The sequence below is a fragment of the Phycomyces blakesleeanus genome, assembly GCF_001638985.1.
Source record: "Phycomyces blakesleeanus NRRL 1555(-) unplaced genomic scaffold PHYBLscaffold_10, whole genome shotgun sequence".
Lineage (NCBI taxonomy): Eukaryota > Fungi > Mucoromycota > Mucoromycetes > Mucorales > Phycomycetaceae > Phycomyces > Phycomyces blakesleeanus.
This window is the reverse complement of record NW_017265143.1, coordinates 862,169-881,740: the sequence shown is the minus strand read 5'-3', so window position 1 is coordinate 881,740 and position 19,572 is coordinate 862,169. Positions and strand designations below refer to the sequence as shown.

The following is a 19,572-nucleotide window of genomic DNA, read 5'->3' as shown; positions in this document are numbered from 1 at the left end:
ACCGTCAATAAATATCTTCTCTTTCTTCCTTTCTTTCTTTTTCTTCCTTTTCAATTTTCACTATGGAAAAGAAAGGAGATTACGTACCGTTACCAACCGAAGAAAAGGAGATTCCTACTCCTCTCCCAACTCAATCATGCCAAAGCAATGGCAAATGTAACTAGAGATGCTCTTTTATACATTCACCTCACAAAGATCCTAACAACTCTTATTCTTCCTTCTTCTTAGGCCGAACTTTTAAAAAGGCACTCATGATTGGAGGTGCAATCGCTCTACTCACATTGACCCAGATTCCATTTTTCAGATCAGAGGTAAAACAAATAATGAAACCAAAAATAATAACAATAATACTAACCATGTCCCATACGTTTATTAAAGGGCAATTTGTATCCGGAAAATGCTGTTTCATCCTGTGAGACACATGAAGTGCATGACCACGGAGAAATTGGGCAGCTTTGTGGATATATGCATGATCTTGAGTATGCGTTTGATTACCCAAATGTATGGGAACACGGTCCCAGATTTGGTCCCCAGGGGGTATGTAACACTTGTGTATTGCATTATTCGTATTTCTTATTAACTTTTTCTTTTCTTCTTCTCCTAAATTATAGTATCATTCTCACGATGTAAAGCACCATGCTCACCTGGAAAAGCACCATAAGCACCACAAACACCACAAACACGCAAAATACCATAAAGACGAAAAACATGAGAAGCATGTTCATCATGAACAACACGAGAAGAATGTTCAGCATGTTCAGCATGGAAAACACAGCAAACATGGAAAGCACGGAAAGCACGGAAAGCATCACGATGACAAGGAAGACTCGCCAGAAGATGGAGAGACCCCCGTTCTTGCCGATGGACATCGATCTCTTCCCAGCCACCATCGATTCCGTTTTGACCCTATCCCTGACGACGAAATAAAGAAAAACGAGAATGACAACAGTGAGAACATGGAGTTAATCAACAAGGATCTTAACAATACTCTTCCAATCCCAACATGGGACTGTAAGATTAATGCTACCGATATTACTTCCCACGTATTTTCTTTCTCTCCCGAGAAGTTCCAAAAGGCTATCATATTCTCAAAGGGATTCTTCTCCTCAGGAAGCAACATTAACATTGTCAAATCGATCTCTCCAAATATTAATGATACAGATGTCGTGATAAACATTACTCTTTATAACGGAGTAAACTATAAAAAAGATCAGGTTTTCCTCACTGCATTCAACAATGACGGTGAATACGCTGTTGAAATACTGAACAGCGATAAGAGCGCTCATGGTCCTCCTCACAATGGCCATCACGATGGTCCTCACGGTCCTCCTCACGGTCCTCCTCACGGTCCTCCTCACGGTCCTCCCTGTGGTCCTCCCCACGATGGTCCTCCCCACGATGGTCCTCACGACGGTCCTCACGGTCCTCCTCACGACGGTCCTCACGATGGTCCTCACGATGGCCCTCACGGTCCTCCTCACGATGGCCCTCACGGTCCTCCTCACGACGGTCCTCACGATGGTCCTCACGATGGCCCTCACGGTCCTCCTCACGACGGTCCTCACGATGGTCCTCACGATGGTCCTCACGATGGTCCTCACGGTCCTCCTCACGACGGTCCTCACGATGGTCCTCACGATGGTCCTCACGATGGCCCTCACGGTCCTCCTCACGACGGTCCTCACAATGGTCCTCACGATGGTCCTCACGGTCCTCCTCACGACGGTCCCCACGGTCCTCCTCACGACGGTCCCCACGATGGCCCTCACGGTCCTCCCCACGGCGACTCACGCAGCGGCCCACACAGCGAACCTCGTGGTCCTCCTCACGCTATTCCCAAAGAACCTCACCCTGGCCATGGCAGTCCTGAAGAAACCGGGCCCCATCATCCTCCTAACTTCTGCAGAGTATTCGCTAGAAAAAACATTGGTCCACTTGCCGCACCACCAGCTCCAGCTCCAGAGAATTGCGTGACTTACACTATTGATATCGTTTTCCCTCCTAGTTTGAAGTCATTCCATAGTTTCAAACTTCACATGAACGATGTTAATACCGTATCTGGTAAAAATTTGGATAAAATTTCATTCGACCATTTCAAAGCTGGGCTTGGCCGAGGTTCGATTGACTTGAAGGTAAATTGAGAAAATATCTGCTAATGAACATACTTCTAACCTTTCCTTTTATTCATTTATTAATTCATATATTTATATATTTAGGGATTGAAAGGAGGAAGAATCCATTTGGGAACTCTTGATGGAAGCATCAAGGGTGAATATGAGCCTTCCAAGGAATTCATTGCTGGCTCTTTGAGAGGACCTACAGCTGTCAAAATTCTCCAAAAGGAAAATTCTACTGCCGTCAAAATTGCGGTCCGTGCCTTAGATGGTTCTGCAATTGTTCAGTTGCCTGCAGATACATACGAGGGTAACTTTGTCGCAGTTTCTGGACCAGGCAATGGTTCTCCAGTGGTCAATGCTACAAAGCCTGAAGATGTTCATGTTACCAAGCTGAGACATTTCTTGAAGAAGGGCTACTACAAGACAGACAATACTGGCTCTGATGCCTTTGTTCGTAGTGAGCACGGCCACACTATACTCGGATTTAATTAAACATGATTTAATAATTTCAAAATAACCATTTCAATATTTTTTTTTCTTTTTCTTTTTAAAAAAAAACAACCAAAAAAACAACAATAACCAAAAATGATAAAATTTAGCTATTTGCTTTTTATCATTTATTTCTTTCTTTCTTTCTTTCCCCTCTTTCTTTCCCCTTCTCCCCTCCCCTTTTTTTTTAAATAATAATAAAAATAAAAAATAAATATAAAAAGAAGAAAGAAAGTACGAATTTTTAAAAGCCAAATATACAATATATTTATCGTCTTGGGCTTGGCGTACGTGGTCCTCTTGGACGAGGAGGGCTGCGAGAACGACGTCTAACCGGTTGTCCTGAGGGAATAGTCGGACGTTCGTTTCTATAGCGTGAGCTAGGTGGCGGTGGTGGCTCCCGATACAATAAAGGTCTATGTGTTTGGCGATCAATATATATATATATCAAAATTGTATCTATCATCTTAAGAGAGAGAGAGAGAGAGCGTAGAGTATGCACCTGTATGGTCGTGAAACGTAACGTTCAGGCGATAATGGTCTATGTCTTGGAGGGGAACGTCTGTGCCTTGTGTGAGAAAGTTGTTCTTTTTTTTTGTATCCAGGCCAAGTTAAGCTTACCGAAGATCACTTCTATCGGAAGTTCTTGTCATACGCTGTCCTCTGACATTCATTCTATCGTGAAAGCCTCTTTCTTCACGGGGAGGAAGGTTATTACGATAAGAGGGTCTGTCTAATTGAATCATATCGTCTCTGCGGTAATTCAATGGTAACCGCTCATTCTTTCCGTTAGTCCCATAATGACGGGATGTGCCTCCATAGCGATCAAAGTCTCCTGGATTAAATTCCAAACATAAAGTCAACATCAACATTTCCACTCTGGCTGTGCGTCGAAAAGCAACGTACTCGTCGGATAGTTACCACGAACATCAGAGATGTTATTACGACTATAGCGTTCATTAAAGTGAACTGATGTATCCAATGTGTTCATTGTACGTTCATATGGTCGATCTCCATAGCGGTCAATTGGAGCTCGCGGTACAGGCATATTTCTGTACTCTGGTACATATCTATCTACAGTTGGTGGTGGTGGTGCTCCATTTGCCGAATCTCGATAATCAGAACGTCTTGTATAGTTACGAATGCCATCATGACCACTAAGAGGGTAAATCGCGTATAGAGAATATGTCGCAGTTAACACATTATTCATCTTACGTACAAATAGCCGCTATCATATGCATTTTCATTTCTTTCTGTCTTTCTTTCGTAAAGGTCACGATCATTCGAATGGCGAGGATATTAAGCAAAGTTTCCATTATGGTGTACTGGGTATTCGAGAACAAAATATAACCACTGTCGGGTGTCTTACCTCGGGCATTCGCGTAAAAAGTGACCAACTCCACCGCACTTGAAACAATTTCCTTTGACCGCACCGTTGTAACGTCGATCTGTTTCGCTACGTGCAAATTCAACACGAATTTCACTTCCCATAAAAGTAGTTCCATTCAGATGTCCAATGACTTTTTCGCATGCGTGACGATCTTCCATGTCCTTTAGAAATCCAAAATGTTATTGCTGGGATCATTTAAGACAAGAACACTGCTGCGTTTGGTGCATATATTCATCCTACGCATCGGTGCCAGAATTTGGTGATAATTTCTTCTTCACGTCATGATGCATGTGTCGACAGTAACCGCAGTAGTGCTCATGTAATTGTTTGTGTGTGTCTGTGTCTGTGTCTCTGAAGAAAACTTACGACAAAGGCGAATCCCTGCTTGATCTCAATCATGACAACTCTTCCATACTTGTTGAACATCTCCTTCAGGTCGTCCGAATGAGAGTTTGCTGGTATGTTTCCTACGTAGACTGTTGATGCCATTCTATCGTTATTAAATAGGTGGGAGCAGGAAAGTGATTTATATAATTTTTTTTAAAAAAAATAAAAAAATAAAAAATAAAAATAGGACAAGTGTGTGACGTTCCTGAGATGTGACCCTGCTAGGTTTAGTAGCACTTGTAGAGTGTTTTCACTGGTCATTTATACCAATTCTGAACATCATTTTCAAATACCGACTTTATATATTTTTTAATTCTTACGCGCACTTGCTCCAATTAATTTTTTTTTTGTTTGTATGGAGCTGTGACAGGCTCAGATTTATTAAAGTTCTCTGAATGAGTAGGGCAAAAGAGAAAATTACAACATTTGTTTTGAGGGTTTATGGGGGTTATTTGATGTTTTTGGCTTTTTGGTTTTTGACTTGTTTTTGTGTGATTTAAACTTTTTTTTTTTTTTTTTTGTTAAAATGTTAATGTGGTGTTATGCGAGGGAAGAGTCAGCGGAGTCAAGCTCGAGCTCTGAGCAGATGCGGGAGATTGATTTCCTAGCAGTGGCAAGAACCAAGGAAGGTAAAAAGGGAGCAGAGTTAAAGTGGAGTGCCCAATGGTGGTCCCAGATAGCAAGGATGGTCAGTCCGAAAACCGAGGCGGCTGGAATACTGGGGTTCAGCGTGGGAGGGAAGAGAAAGGATGTGAATGCCGAGGAAAGTGCAGAAGGTGGTGGGACGGTGCCGAAAAATTCTAACCAAATGCCTAACCACACCGCAGATTTCAAAGGACAAGAAAGAAGAAAATGCTCTTGCGTCTCGATTGACATCTGGCAGATATTGCAGAGAGGTGAAGGAACAGTGAAGGGCATAATGTGGTGCAGAAGAGCTCGGCACGATAGTTTGTTGTGTAAGCCGCGAAACCAAACATTACGGGCCCGGTGAGGAAGTGCGAAAGACCAGAAAGAGTGCAGTTGGCGAGGGCTAAGATGGGGGCTAAGTGGTTGAGCATTAGCATGATGATGAGAACAGGTCAGCCGGTAAGAGCGCGTGGACAAGCGTGACCAAGGTTTGCCGAGGACCAGAGCAGAGATGAAGGGATCAAAGTCAAAGGGGGACCCATCTCGAGGAGGCATATCCAAATGTCGCGATTCTAGGATGAATGTAGGAATACAAGCTCTGAAAAGGATAGGGTGAGCCACAAGTGAACGGTCGAGAAGTCTTTGCAGGATACGATTAAGAGTGATAAATCGAGGAAGAGGTCTAGCAGGGGCAATGGGCATCAGGACGTCCAAATTATGATCAATTTGGTATAGGTGGTTAACCTTCAGGTCTCGCCAAGATTGTCGGTAGGGCGGATGAGAGGGAGGGCTATTAACCATGGAGGACAAGGGCAACATCAGGCACGTGGATAGATTCGTGAGGACGTCGTCAAACTTGTGCGGGAGGTGGTCCATGGCCTTCAGGACAAGATGAAGAGGCGAATCCAGTGAGCGATGGGTGCGAGGTCTAGAGTCTGGGAAGATCCAAAGTAGAAGGGGATCACAATCCGTATTCTCAGTGCGAAGGAGAGAAGCCATCCATTTGGGGACCAAACCACGGGGACCCAATGGGTTCTGGATTATTGGCTTGAGCCAACGAAGCTGAAGAGCGCATTGCTGTGTAATCGGGTCGAGGATGCCAAGACCACCTTGAAAGCGAGGAAGGCAGAGGGTGTCCAAAGCAATGGGGGGGAACGAACGGAAGCGGAAGAAACGGCGCATCAGAGTGCGTATTTTTTCGAGAAAAGAGACGGGGAAGGATACTACGCGCAAGACATGCCAAAGTTGGGCGAGAATGAGAGAGTTCATGACAGTGGCACGGCCGCGGAAGGACAGGGTGCGTGAGCCGTGTAGAATACAGCTATTCTCAATCTTAGAAAGAAGGGCCTGGCCAAATGAGTCTCGTTGGGCAATGGAGGAGAAAATTGGATATCCCAGATAGCGAAGAGAAGAGGAGGAGGTCCGGTCATGCCAATCCGTAATATTGTGGGTCCGTAGATGTGAGGGCCAGTCTGGCAGGGGTGAGCCCGAAAGTGAAAATGCCTGCGTCTTGTGAAGATTTACGCGGGCGTTGGAAGCCGCAGCATAGGTGTTGAGGTGGGTGTGGAGGCGAGACAACTGCCCTGTGTCAGAAAGAAAAACAAGTAAATCATCAGCGTACGCAAGGAGTTTGATCGGTGACAGAGGAGAAAGACCAGCAGGAACAGATGGTTGAAAGCCCGAGAAGGACTGGTCATGGATCACTCGTCGTAGTAGAGGCTCAAAAACTAGATTGAACAGTATAGGGGAGAGAGGGTCCCCTTGGCGTAGTCCCCGAGATTGAGGCAAAGGGCGCGAGAGGAAGCCATTCACATTTATTTGCAATTTAGTAGAAAAGAAGAGGTTAGAGATCGAGGTGACAAGAGAGGAGGGAAATCGAAAGTGTGTCAGTACTTGGCGAAAATATTCCGGATGTACTCTATCATATGCTTTCTCCTGATCGAGGAGAAGTCCAACACCAGCTGATCCGTCCTTGGCGGCTTGTGCCATGACCAGCCTGGTCAGCATTCCATTATCGGCGATGAAGCGACCCTGAACGAACCCTGTCTGGTAAGGAGAGACAAGTGAAGTGACCGTGGGAATCATGCGAGCATTCAGCAATCGGGTAAATACCTTGGCATCGGTGTTGATCAAGGCAATTGGGCGCCAGTTCTTCAAAGAGGTGAGATCGCCCTTTTTTGGGAGCAGGCAAACGCAGGTGGATTGCCAGGATTCCGGAAAAATGCCTTTTGATAGGGCGTCGTTGTAGACTTCCGAAACCAGATCACCACATACTGGGTGGTCTAGTATCAAGCGAAGGATCTCGTAGGGTAAGCCATCGGGACCGGGACTGCTAGAGGTTGGAGTGCGCGACGCACCAGAGCGAATAGTAGACAATGACAGAGGACGAGTGAGGGCAGTCTGCCGACTTTCTGACAGACCAAGGTCAGAAGGCAGGTGAGAGAGCAGGTCGTCCAGAGCAGATTGGTCGATAGGGTCCGGGGTATACAAGCCTTCATAAAAGGCGGCAGCTGCTTCGGTCATCTTTTCGGGGGTGGAACATATTTCGTTTGTTGCAGGGTGGCAAAGGCTGGCAATTGACTTGCGTGACTGACGAGTGGCGATGGTGCGCTTGAGATATCCAGCAGAGGTCTCACCTTGTTCCCGCCAGTGTTTCCCAGCCCTAAGGGACATGATCTCCACTCGTTCAAGTTGGACTTGCTGCAGAAGCCGCTCAACAATAGGCAGCTGAAAATTCTGTGCAGGCTGGTGTCGAAAACGGTGTATTAGTCTGTCTCTCCGTTGTTGCAGGCTTGCTTCCAGGTCGGTGAGAGAGGGTCGGAGGTGGCGAGAGAAACACTTGATAAAGCGTATGACTTCGCTCTTTATCGAGTCCCATCGTGCTTGAGGAGAGAGGTTTGCGGGAAGGGCAGGGATGAGGGTGGATAGAAGAGTGTTGAGGTCGGTGCAGAAAGATGTCAACCTGGCAAGTCGGGGGTTAGCACGCCAAAGTCCCTTACCAGAGGATTGGGTGGAAGGGAGAGCCAAGCGGACGGTCAACAGGCAATGATCGGACCAGTTTTGGTGAATATATCTCACCTGGGAGTCAGTAGTGCGAGGGTGAAGATCAGGAGAGGCAAGAATATAGTCGATTGTAGTGGAAGACAAGGCGCGATGAAAGGTGGGTTGTGGGTTCTGGCCAGGAGGAGTGACACAGTCAATCATATGGTTGTCCAGAAACTGGAGCCACGCTAGTGGGGCACGACGTCCGAGAGCGTAGTTAGAGTGAATGGCATGGTTAAAATCACCTAATAAAATGAAGTTGGAAGGATTGGATGGAATGAGGTCAGGTGTCGACAGTAAGGAAGAAAGAAAATCATAGCGGGGAGTTCGAGAGGCGGGAGCATAGATGACACCCATCTTGAATGGGGAAAATTTATTGTCAGTATGAGTGACAGTTGTAATGATGCACCTGCCGCAAGGACTAAATAAAGGGTCTGTGAGAATAATATGGGGGGAGAGGCATACAACACCACAGTGTGGCGACCATAAAGATGAAGATGACCGAAATTGTTGGTCAAAAGTGTCTTGAAGCATAGAAGAGGAGGCATGGGTTTCTTGCAGGGCTAGTATATCAATTCCCTGAGAGCGTAGGTGGCGTATAAAAAAGGAGCGTGATTCAGGGTGTCCAACTTTGGGTAGACCCCTACAGTTCATTGTGCCTATTTTTATCATTGGTTAATCTTGGCCTCTGCGTCGAGGGCTTTCTTGCTATGTGGGGGAGTGAAGCGAGGAGGTGAGAGGGATGTGTTGCGGCCTATTGGACGTACTGTCCGAGAAAACCGGAGATGAGAGAGGCGAGAGGCATTCTGAAGACGGAGAGTCCGAGCCTCGACTCTATCCGTGAAGTCAGTGATCATGTCGTCGTCTATCTCATCGTCCCAGCCCTTCACAGGAGTGTCAACAGAACGACTTCGGGGACGAGGGCCGGAGGACGTGGTTGTCGCAGATATTGTCGTGATGGCAGGGAGGGTTGCCGGTAGGGTTAGTTTTGCAGACTCAAGCAAAGCAGGTTTGTGCGGATTGTGCTTGGAAGCCTCGGATCCTCCGTAGGTGAGCGAGAGTGCAGTCGGAATCAGAGGCTTAGGCTCGCGGATAGGTCGATCGAGCTTAACGTTGCGGTGGGGGTGACGGGATCGCTTGTTTGAGGTCTTAGAAGTCTTGGATGGATCGGAGGAGTGCGGGCAATTGGCTTGCAGGTGGCCGATCTTGTTGCATCCAAAGCACGTTCGGGTTTCGGCTGGGCGCTTAGTGCACTGGGTGACTTCGTGTCCCATTTCCTTGCAATAAGTGCAGTGGGAGCCCATCGAAGGCCACTTACCGAGTATCTTTTGCGTAGCGTCGTATGCTATTTGGTACGTCAGGGAATCGGATGGCACCTCGTCAGTGGGGGTGTTGGCAAGGACAACATATCCAGAGCCGTCAAAAAACCCATACGTTTCGTGAACGGCGATCTCACGCACTTTACCAAAAGGAGACATACATTTCGTGAGCTGTGTAGCAAGTTCCGGATAGGGGACACGAGGAAGCTTGGTCAGGAAAACACGGCGAACAATTGTGCCAATGGGAACAGCCGGTTGAGCGGGAAAAGATGAAACGCCGACTACCAAAGGATGAGAGCACGCTCTCTCACAGTCAGCACTGGTAGCCAGGTGGAGCTCGCATGTATCAGGGGAATAGCGAGATCCAAGAGTGATTCCCATGTTAACTTCGCGAGGGTAAGCTGCGAGAAGGGCTCTCCAGAAAGGGTCGAAGTTGGGTGACGTTTTTGGTGGGGCGGTAAAGAATACAGAGAACTTAGAGGACCCTACACGCCAGGTACGTGGGGTTGTGTTATTTGTAGAGCTAAAGATAACATGTGGTTGCTTTTCGGTGAGTGGAGGTGCATTCTGTGTAGCTACTTGTGAGTATAGTGGTGTCAGAGTAGGTGAGATTGGTGTGAATGAGGTTGCCAATGGTGGAGATGAGCCAGTGGTGGAGGGGTTTTTGACCCCTGGTGGTTCCGGAGTGTTAGTGGAAAGAGCCATGTTGCTCCAATTAAAGTCTTTCTATTTGAGATTGAGACGATGCTAGTCTTTTTTTAACGAATCAAAATCAATTCTTAGACGATTTGCTTACCTTTTTTTAGATAAACGAAAAAGAGAATCGAAACACAAAAGAATAAAATTTGGGATAAGAAGAGGATTTAGAGCATTTTCAGCAGTGAGTTAACTTTTTAATTTATCTAAAGCCAGGCACCACCACTTCAGCTAAAGAAAATGTCGCTTTTACCAACAGTTCAATTTATCTTTCTAAACAAATTTTGAGAGCGCCTTCGTCAATCAATTTCAAATGCTTGTTAACTTTAGCAAAAAGATAAGAAAAATAAACTGCTGGGGGTACCAATTCTAACTAAATATTTAAATTTAAAATAAAAGTGGTTAAAGTGGACTGCTGAAGATGCTCTGAAGATGCTCTTAACATTTCCAATTAACGCTTTCTTCAAGGCTCAATTTACGCGTTTGACATTCTCAAATGGCATATTTAACAAATACAATTATTCTTTTTTATTTAAGATAAAATCATTCAATAAGTTCAATTCAAAGACATTTTTCAAACTGCTTCGTCTATTCTCGTCTTTAAAATCTTCATCAACACTAAACCTACTCTTTCCTTAACATAGAATTTCATTGCAGACCAAAAAGTCTCAATTAGATTTATCTCAGGCGAATATATAGGGAGATAAATGCTAGTGTATTCTCTCTTTAAAACAGTTTTGTTAATGCTATTATTGGTGTGTATTAGGGGATTTGTTCATGACAATATAAAATCCCTTCATCTCAGGGTAATGGTCCATAAGGTTCCTTATATTTCGCAGGAAAAGCATATAATGACCGGGGATAGTACCTTTTGATACTGGCTTTTGGGATGTAGTTGCAATTTCAGAAGTGCCTTTTGCAAATCTTGCTACTAAAGGTCTAATGTTAATATCAAAAACAGATTTGTCCACAAAGATATGATTGTTCAAATAATCTATGTAAGTCTGAGTCCACATCCACCCACTTTTTCCTTTTGATCAGCGTTTCTTCAGAGTTTCTGGGCACAGAACAACGAGTGATCAGCTTAACCATCAGGTCCCATTCATTTTTCTTTATATAAGTACCTATCTAGAACTCTGTTAAACCTAAGCATTGGAATGTTGCGTTAAGGCTATCGATGAAAATTTTCCCTGTTGTCTGAGGTTGCTTCTCGAAAAGATTTAATCAAAAGAAGTTTATTCTCTTACTACAGTTGAGATTCAGCAAGGTTTATAAATCAGTTGACGTGTACGTTGTTTATGTAGCAAAGCAATGGTCTATGTTTTATATGAACTGGTGGCTTTTACAGGTAAAAGTTCAATTAGGTAATATTCTCAAGCTCATAGGATCTCAAGAACAGCAATTCCATAGACTTTAGAAATATAAGTAAACTGGAATAATAATAATAAAGCCATCATAGTCATTGTCATTCAACAATTTGAGAGTTTCTGTAACTCATTATAATTCACCATGTTTATTTTGCTTGCTTTACTAGTCCTAGGTGCTAGCAGTGTACAATACTTGTCAAGGGTGTCAATAATCAATATTTATATTTTGCAAGTTGTATGGGCTCCTTGGTGTGATAGATAATTTATAAATTAAATAAATAAAATAAAATAAAATAAAAGGAGAGGGTAATGCACTGTTTCTAGAAAATGATTCACACATCATCCAAAGAATATCAAGTGCTTCTTTCTTTTCTTTTCTTTTCTTAAAAAACGGAGACAAGGATTGACTAATCATGTATATCGTACGGCATCAATACCAAGACTACGTCGAACTTGCATAATAGCCGCTAACTCTTTGATTGCCTCTTCAAGAATGACCACGTTGTTAAGAATCATCGCCAGCGTAATCTCTGTACTCTTGTCATTTCTTTTAGGTTTCGAAGGATGTGCCTGAGGTGCAAAGGCAACAATATCTTCCTCATCAAGATCTAATATTGGCTCTTCACTCACAAAATTGGAAGGAAACAAAGGCTGTATCCGTACATTTTGTGTCTTGGCAGCATGTATAGCTAAATGAGAAAGTGGATTGCTGACTATTGCAGGAATTACACTGACAGCAAGTGGTGTATCATGCGTTCGAATGGCAGCCAGCGCAGCTGCAGTTGTAGATGAGGAAAGAGATTTTGAAGGGTTAATAGTAGGCACCGATGAAGATGTGGTCGGAGGAGGAGGTCGGCGCTTTCCAGGAGAAACACCAAAGAATGTAGACAGACTTCTTGAGGGAGTAGGAGCTTCTGGAGGCTGGTCTTTAGCTTGCATTCGACGGGTCGATAGAGAAGTGGATGGTGTAGGACGTGGATCTATTTCAGGCTCACCCAATAGTAGACCTTGCCAGCGCTCTTCTAACAGGGTATCAAACCCATCGATCTCAGAACGATAATAGTCTACTTGTTGCGTGAGAGTGCGGAGAAGTGTAAAGATTGGAGGATATGATTTAAAACGGACCGGAGTACGTAACTGAGTGGTTTTTTCTACACCATAGTCAATCGATCTATCATCATCTTCGTCATCTTCGTCAACCAAACCATTGTCAAAATGTGCATATATATCTTGGCCATGAATTGAACCACGCTCTTCACTGGAATCACTCATTTCATCTCTATCCAGATCTAGAACATCGTCTGCTGTTGTCTGGTCGCTCTCTCGGAAAGATATCCAGCCTTCTAGACTTCTGTAAGGGCAAGAGGCCAAGGCAGCCACTACGCTGGTCAATGCCAAGTTGAGTTCAGATGATTGGGTAAAGAAATGACTCAATAGACTGAGAAGGATCTGAAGTAAAGGATCGGCCGACTTGATACGATGACGGGTTACATTGTTGTGAGATTGATAAAGGTTCCTGATTGGTTGTCTTTCATGCGAGACTCTTCCTTGCCAATCCCCATACTTGAAGCTTCTTCTTCGTTCACTTTTTGATGTACCCTGAGTGTCCTGAGAAGGTAGCTTGTTTGTAAAACTCTGGTAGCAACAATCACTTTCGAGTGACTGTTCGACGTCTTGGAGGTATTCTTCGTATCCAAGAGTCAGTGTTTTTGGGCGTGAATCGATCGCAGAAATCAGGGAGAAGTAAAGCGTCATCTCACGGATATGATGGGATATCCATGTTGAAGTCTTTTTCTTTTCTTCGGAATGGTCTTTGGGATCAATATCCGGCTCAATGGCTAATAGTTGAAGAGAGTAACGACAGTGCTTAACAATCAGAGTTTTAAGTAGCTTGAGTGTAGCAACTACAGTTGATTGAGAGCTTGACTGAAGTCTGGTGAAAATAAGATCCTTGAGCGTGAATCGTTCAGCGGTAGTAAAGTAAGGTGAAGGTTTGGTATTATCCAAGGAGAGTCCAGCCAAAAGAAATATACCGTTTTCCCGAAGACGACTCTCTATAATATCGTCTTCTTCATTCATCAAAAACCCTACAACTACTTCCGCTAGTGCATCTTGTTGTAATGTCTGTAGAATAAGATCGATATAGCTAATTACAGCCACTGAAGATCCATCCATATCAGAACACTCTAGGATGGAAGGGTAGAGAATATTTTCGAGAAATATAGAACGAACACTCTGTAATAATCGTACAGATATCTCTCTGTGAGGACATCGAGTTAATACATCTTGGCAAAACTCGAGTAGCTTGAGGAAGGAGTCCAATTGAAGTTTGAATTCCTTTGAGTTTGATTGTTCCGCACTCGATAGATTCTCTAGTCGAGGATGTCTGTCTTGGCCAAGTAAATACGAAGCTGAACTAGAATTGATCTCGTCTTCATCATTCACCACAAGCTTGCGTGGCAGCTGCGAATAAAGAGCACCGAGTCCAGCTGCCATAATGCTAGCAAAGTCTGACTCCAAAATAAAATCCCCCAGGTGCTCCGTAGCCATTTCCATCAAGAACAGTAATCCAGTTCTTGCAAAATCACCCGAACGGCCTTCTCGATGAACAAACCGGAGTAGATAAGTGAATAATAAAAATTCATACTCAGGTTTCTTAGGATCACTCGTGCCAGAGTCTGAATCGCGCACATGAAGAGATTTCTGCGGTGTGGTCAGCCACTGCTTGTCATGAAAGAAGATGTTGAGTAGTGCGGGAAAACCATATATCTTGGAGCAAATTATATACATTAGATCCACAAGGTCTTCATGGTAAATATCGCTCTGCCTGTCATCCAACACACAGAATCGCAAGAGTTTGATCGTTGGTTTGTGAACAGCATGGTGTACTAGAAAGCGATCGTCCAGTAGATCAATCATACTGGCAATCATTCGTATGGTCTCTCCGCATATATCAGCTGGGCTATCCACTTTCTCAGAAACATTAACGAGATACTCCAATACGCCATTTTTAAGAAGATACTCCATGCATACTCCGGTTGTGTTATCTTCTTGTCTTGCCTCTTCATCGACCAACATATCTACCATATGTCGCAAGTTTTCTGGAATCTCTGTTTGGTCTACGTGAACTTTGCCTGCATTTTGTTCCATCATCAGCACATTCTATTCAAGAAGTTAATGGTGATCTGAACTTGGATCGATCACTTACATGAACATAATCCCAGCATTTGTGAAATTTGGCAAGCTGCATGGCGCTAGTGGGCTGCACTTTAGGAGCCACGATCCTTTTCTTGAACTTTGAAAAGTAGTCCATCTTAAGAATACGTATACACGTCTAGAAGAAAGCCTATTACTGCAAAGCCAAGAAACAGGTCAAAGGTAATAAGAAAAAGGAAAGGAGACCATGAGGTTCAAAAGGGAGTGACCAACAAACTTTGATTGGCTGCATAATAAAAATGGGGGGAACCCCACAATTGACCTTGGATACTTATTCTGTTTCAATTCACGAGTACACAGTACAACTTTGGTTTGTTTGAATGCAGTGATTTTTGTATATATGTTTTGTCAAATGCAATTTTATATGAAGTACAACTCTCAATCTTTCTCTCTATCTATTTCTAAATAAGTCCTTCTCCAAGCCTCTTGATCTCGCACAGAATGGCATCAAAGTTTGGTGCGGCCAATTTGGATACTTCTTTACAGTCCTTGGCAGGTTTCTAAAGATGAAGTTAATACAAATTGAAAAATTAAAACACCTTTATCGTCCAAATAAGCTTACCAATACACCGCGCTTTGTCATATCTACAGGCACACTGTTATATTCAACTCGGACCTTCCACTGTTTGGGGGTCGCAGTGATAGGATCCCATACCAAGGCAATCTTATCACCACCGTATTTGTTATAGAATACAAGCACTGTGTTTCCATAAGTTTTCTAATTATTTATGAATATTAGTATTTTTCTTTATATTACCTTATTTGGTCTATAATATATCTTACCTCGATCTCATTTACGTATTCTGTAACAGGGTCAAAATCTGCGTAAACAACATCACCCATTTCTGATCCAGCAGCTTTTGTGGTGGACATGAACTTGTGTTGAGGGTGGAGAGATTGGAAATAACGGGTGCATCGCTCTGTGTTGAGCTGGATAATATTACTGTATGCATCCATAGGAGTAACAAAGATACGCTAGATAATCAATCATTTTTTTAGCATGTTTGACATTATCTTAATAATATTCTTTACCTTGATATCATTCTCTTCTCCAGATGAAATTGCTTGGTCGAGTACATCACAAGAGGCCTTGGCCAATGTCTGAATACGTGCAGCAACAACCTTGGAAGGCTTTTGAGAAGACCACCGCAGACCATCAAGGTCGTTGTTAGTGGCCACTACCATGGCACCTTGTGTAATTTGGGGGTTCTTATTACGCAACATATTGAACTTTTCTGAGATAGAATCACGCACATTTGATGTCATGTCACCACTAAGATCCACGATCAAAGGCATGCGCTGCCAGTCCCATGATGCCAACAAGCCTAATACACGAAAGAATCCGGACATTGCGCTTGTAGCAGGAGCCCATGGCTGAGACTCCAAGAAGGCGTAGGCACAGACCAATTCAATAAACTCTTCTGACGCATGAGAAGAAAGCAAATGAGAGCCAAACCATCTCTTAATAAGACGGACAGTTGCCGAAAATGCAGTGAAGCGACCACAGAGTGCCTGCATAGCATAAGTGTGTGCACGGCGATGGACAAATTGCATTTCATAAGACTCGAGGGCTTCCTTGGCTAAAGCCTTCTTGGCTTTAGTCTCACGCTTGCTAGTAACAATAGACTTGAGGAGCTCTCCTTCCTGTTCCAAGTGAAGGCGGCAACGGAACACAAATCCAAAGTAGTAGACATCGAGATACACACAGCTGGCCAATGGGTTGGTCTCACGAACATCTTGTACAGGTACAGAAGAAATACCGGAAACCTCCTTAAGTTGTTCTGCAATCTTGAGATAAAAGGCTTGCTTAACGCTCTGCATTGCCTCAAGGTCATCGGGCCACTTGTTTGAACGCTCAAGCTGGACAATGACATCAATAGCATCAAAGTATCGTGTAGTGGTAGGGTAAGCGGAGATGTTGCTAAAGTCTGCAGGGTGGGGGAGATTAACGGTAGTTTGGCGCAAACTAGCAGAGGAAGGGTAAATGTTGCTGATAACAAGAGGTAAGGCACTATCAACACTGCGCAATTTCTTTGAGAACTGGCCAAATGCAGCCATCAAAGGCTGGAAATCATTTAAGCTGAGCTCAGGACTAAACAGATTTTCGGGAACAGCCTTGGAGTAGTTTATGTAAGGGTAAAGCTGACCAGCCCAGTAGTGGGTACGCTCAGCAGAAATACCGAGATGGAATTTGAGCAGGTAAAGTACAATTTTCTGGACAATCAAACTTTTGTTTTCGTACCCTTGTGTTTGCCAGACGACACTCTCAACAATGCTGCCATCTTTGAAACGACGGAGCTCTGATTTCTTTCCCCAGAATTCTCTGAAGAGTTGAGCTGCCTCAGTTTGCTGTGGGTCAGGACCTTGGTCAACAAGACGAGGAGCATTGTCAGAGTTAAGAACAAGGCCGATGGTAATGACGGCATTTTCATCTAGATCAGGTGCAGCAGAATCAATGGCCCATGTTGAGGGAGCAGAGTATTGAACGGAAATAAGATCAGTACGGTTGGTAAGTCCTTTTTTGAGAATGTTTCCGGCTGACTTGGCAAAGAACTCAAGATGGCTAGCATAGTCTGCCTTTGCAGCACGGTCATACTGTCTGACTGGAGTACCAGAAGCATTGATTCTATAGGATAAAATAATAAGGTTTTGCTGTTTTCAAAGAATTGTTTTATATTTTCTTTTCTTTTTGAGTCATTACCTGAGCAAGTTATCGAATCTATATTTGATGTCCTTGACATTCTTCAAGAACAAAGCCTCGAATCTATCGGTGGTATCATTGAAATATGACATTGCTATTTTGGCCTCGTGTTGGAGCTATATAATGCGGTTAGTAAAAGAATATGTACTATGTACATCATTATATTCTTTACCTGAGCCAAAGTAGATAAGGTCATCTTGGCAGCCAAGTTGACAGTACCAGAAGGATCTACAATAACAACATCATAGTTGCTTTTGAAGGCTTCGGCGGAAAACTAGGCATTTAAGGATGTAAACAAAAATATTTCCAAGAAGTATATATATATATATGTTGTTAAATTACCTCTGAACTATCAGAAGTTCCAATGAAGACGGGATCCTCTTCAAAATTGTGAGTGGCTAAGTAAAATAAATAAATAGATTAATTGAATATCTGAGTACTTCTGTTGTCTTTCCAAAAAAAAGAATGAAATAAGGAAACGTTATAAAAAAGATATTTTACCAATGAAATCAATAGTTCCTCTAACCAATTGGTAGGAACTGTGACCATTAGCCAGTTTCTTTCCACCGCCGGTCTTTCCACCTTGCAAGAGGTAGCCTGTAAGCATAGAGAACAAGAAAGCATTGAAACCAGAGTGGATATCATCAGTTGATACAAGACCACGTTGGTGCAGCCATGTTTTGGCCAATACAATAGCATCTCTGAAGGCACCACATGCTTTGCTGTGTTGGTAAAGGAATGCCAAGTTAGCGGTGAGAGAAGTATCCATCAAAAGAGAGGCATTGTAGTGAGGAGTAGGCTTCAACATTTCGACGTTGACTTCTTCTCCTGAGCGTACGTTGTTTCTTCCAGGTGCAAGACGGTTTACAGGGAAGGTGTTTTCGGGTAAACTGGGCATAATGCGAATAATACATTTTGTCTTTGAGAAATCCACCTCTGACTTATCTATAATTTTCAAAAGTTTTAAAACCAAAACCAAAACGGTGTTTTCTTTTCCTCTGTATATATTTACCACCAGATGCCTTCACAAGCAAAATAGGCTTGCGCATATCTCCATTGAATGAGCTAAATTCAACCTGGAAACCTTTTTTGGAGTCCTTGATAGCATTAGCAAGTACAGCTAAATAGCATGCACGTTTGTAGAAATAACGGTTGTTCATATGATCCTTTTCTTGGAAAACACTAGCTGGCATTTCCACAGCTACATCGACATTAAAAGGCTCTTTCAATTTAGCGACTGATTTTAATGCGTATCCTCCGATCAAATGGATTGCTGCAGGCTTTTCAAATTTGAACTTGTAGTTTGCGTCGGGGGCAGGTTGGGGGTTGGGAAAGGGTGTTTCAATATTATGTTTCTTGGACATATTCTCTTTGAAGGCATTCAACTATAATCATATCACATGTCAGATTCCATACTAATTAATGCGTTTATTCTCTCATCATACTTACCAACATCTCTTTACCCTCAGGTAAGCTATCGAATATAGCCTTAATATGATGAAGAGCTCTTTCCAGAGCCTTGTGCTTCTCATACTTTACACCAACTTCGGCAAGTAATTCGTCAATCTATGATAATTCACATGAGTCCCCTTAAAACTATAATTGGATTTAATTTCAGCACTACTTGCCTCCAGTTTGAAGATGTTAGATTTGAACAGCTCAGCTGTTTCTTTCATTCCTTCAAGTTCTCCTCCCTTTATACGAATGGATTTTCTGGATTTCTTTGGCTTTTCGATAGAATCCACCATTAGTTCGTCTTCCTCAAAGGCTTCTTCCTCATCCTCATCGCCTGACTGCTCTTCCCAATCGTCATTTTCTTCGCTGTCAAAGGCATCATCGTCGTACTTTCCAGTCTCCGCGGCTTCAATGAGATCCTCTTCATCGTCTTCAATCTCGGTGACCTTTTTCACAGCCGGCGATCGCTTCTGCTTTTTCGATTGAGGCTGAGACTCGGGTTTCTGGATTGTTGAAAGAATGAGATCTCTGCTGATCTCAATAAATAATTAGTTATGCTAAGACTGACCTTATTAGGCGAGTCGGCTAAGGTTCTCTTGGGCTTTTTCTTGAATGCAGGTGCCATGATTAAAGCGTTACTTCTCTAAAAAAAAACTAAAATATATAACAAAAAAAGTTGACAAAATATAGACTGTAAGCGGTACTTTAAAAAGACATACCGAAGTTAGTCGGGACCAAAGGCAATGTGGCTTGTTTTAGGCAAGAA

The 19,572-nt window shown here is 43.3% G+C and overlaps 5 protein-coding genes across 5 annotated transcripts; all 5 read right to left on the bottom strand.

Moving 5' to 3' along the window:
* Nucleotides 1-2,874: 2,874 nt before the first annotated feature.
* PHYBLDRAFT_181378 (CCHC-type zinc finger transcription factor) lies at nt 2,875-4,485 on the bottom strand (the record flags this gene model as incomplete). Its single annotated transcript, XM_018438459.1, has 6 exons — nt 2,875-3,022; nt 3,109-3,168; nt 3,228-3,441; nt 3,513-3,763; nt 3,976-4,157; nt 4,363-4,485. 6 exons carry the CDS (start codon nt 4,483-4,485, stop codon nt 2,875-2,877), a joined length of 978 nt encoding a protein of 325 aa, XP_018291876.1.
* Nucleotides 4,486-8,720: 4,235 nt separating this feature from the next.
* PHYBLDRAFT_168262 (CCHC-type zinc finger transcription factor) lies at nt 8,721-10,076 on the bottom strand (the record flags this gene model as incomplete). The annotated part of the gene is made up of 1 exon (XM_018435829.1): nt 8,721-10,076. The coding sequence occupies one exon, from the start codon at nt 10,074-10,076 to the stop codon at nt 8,721-8,723; it is 1,356 nt and encodes a 451-aa protein (XP_018291875.1).
* Nucleotides 10,077-10,641: 565 nt separating this feature from the next.
* PHYBLDRAFT_64787 (hypothetical protein) lies at nt 10,642-11,083 on the bottom strand (the record flags this gene model as incomplete). The annotated part of the gene is made up of 2 exons (XM_018441348.1): nt 10,642-10,791; nt 10,850-11,083. The coding sequence occupies 2 exons, from the start codon at nt 11,081-11,083 to the stop codon at nt 10,642-10,644; spliced, it is 384 nt and encodes a 127-aa protein (XP_018291874.1).
* Nucleotides 11,084-11,845: 762 nt separating this feature from the next.
* On the bottom strand, nt 11,846-14,747 carry PHYBLDRAFT_145302 (hypothetical protein; the record flags this gene model as incomplete). The annotated part of the gene is made up of 2 exons (XM_018431412.1): nt 11,846-14,596; nt 14,643-14,747. 2 exons carry the CDS (start codon nt 14,745-14,747, stop codon nt 11,846-11,848), a joined length of 2,856 nt encoding a protein of 951 aa, XP_018291873.1.
* Nucleotides 14,748-15,051: 304 nt separating this feature from the next.
* Nucleotides 15,052-19,431, bottom strand: PHYBLDRAFT_145301 (hypothetical protein; the record flags this gene model as incomplete). The annotated part of the gene is made up of 12 exons (XM_018431411.1): nt 15,052-15,150; nt 15,213-15,368; nt 15,434-15,625; nt 15,683-17,276; nt 17,352-17,467; nt 17,524-17,625; nt 17,694-17,749; nt 17,853-18,296; nt 18,364-18,736; nt 18,801-18,917; nt 19,097-19,309; nt 19,375-19,431. The coding sequence occupies 12 exons, from the start codon at nt 19,429-19,431 to the stop codon at nt 15,052-15,054; spliced, it is 3,519 nt and encodes a 1,172-aa protein (XP_018291872.1).
* Between the last annotated feature and the right edge of the window lie 141 nt (nt 19,432-19,572).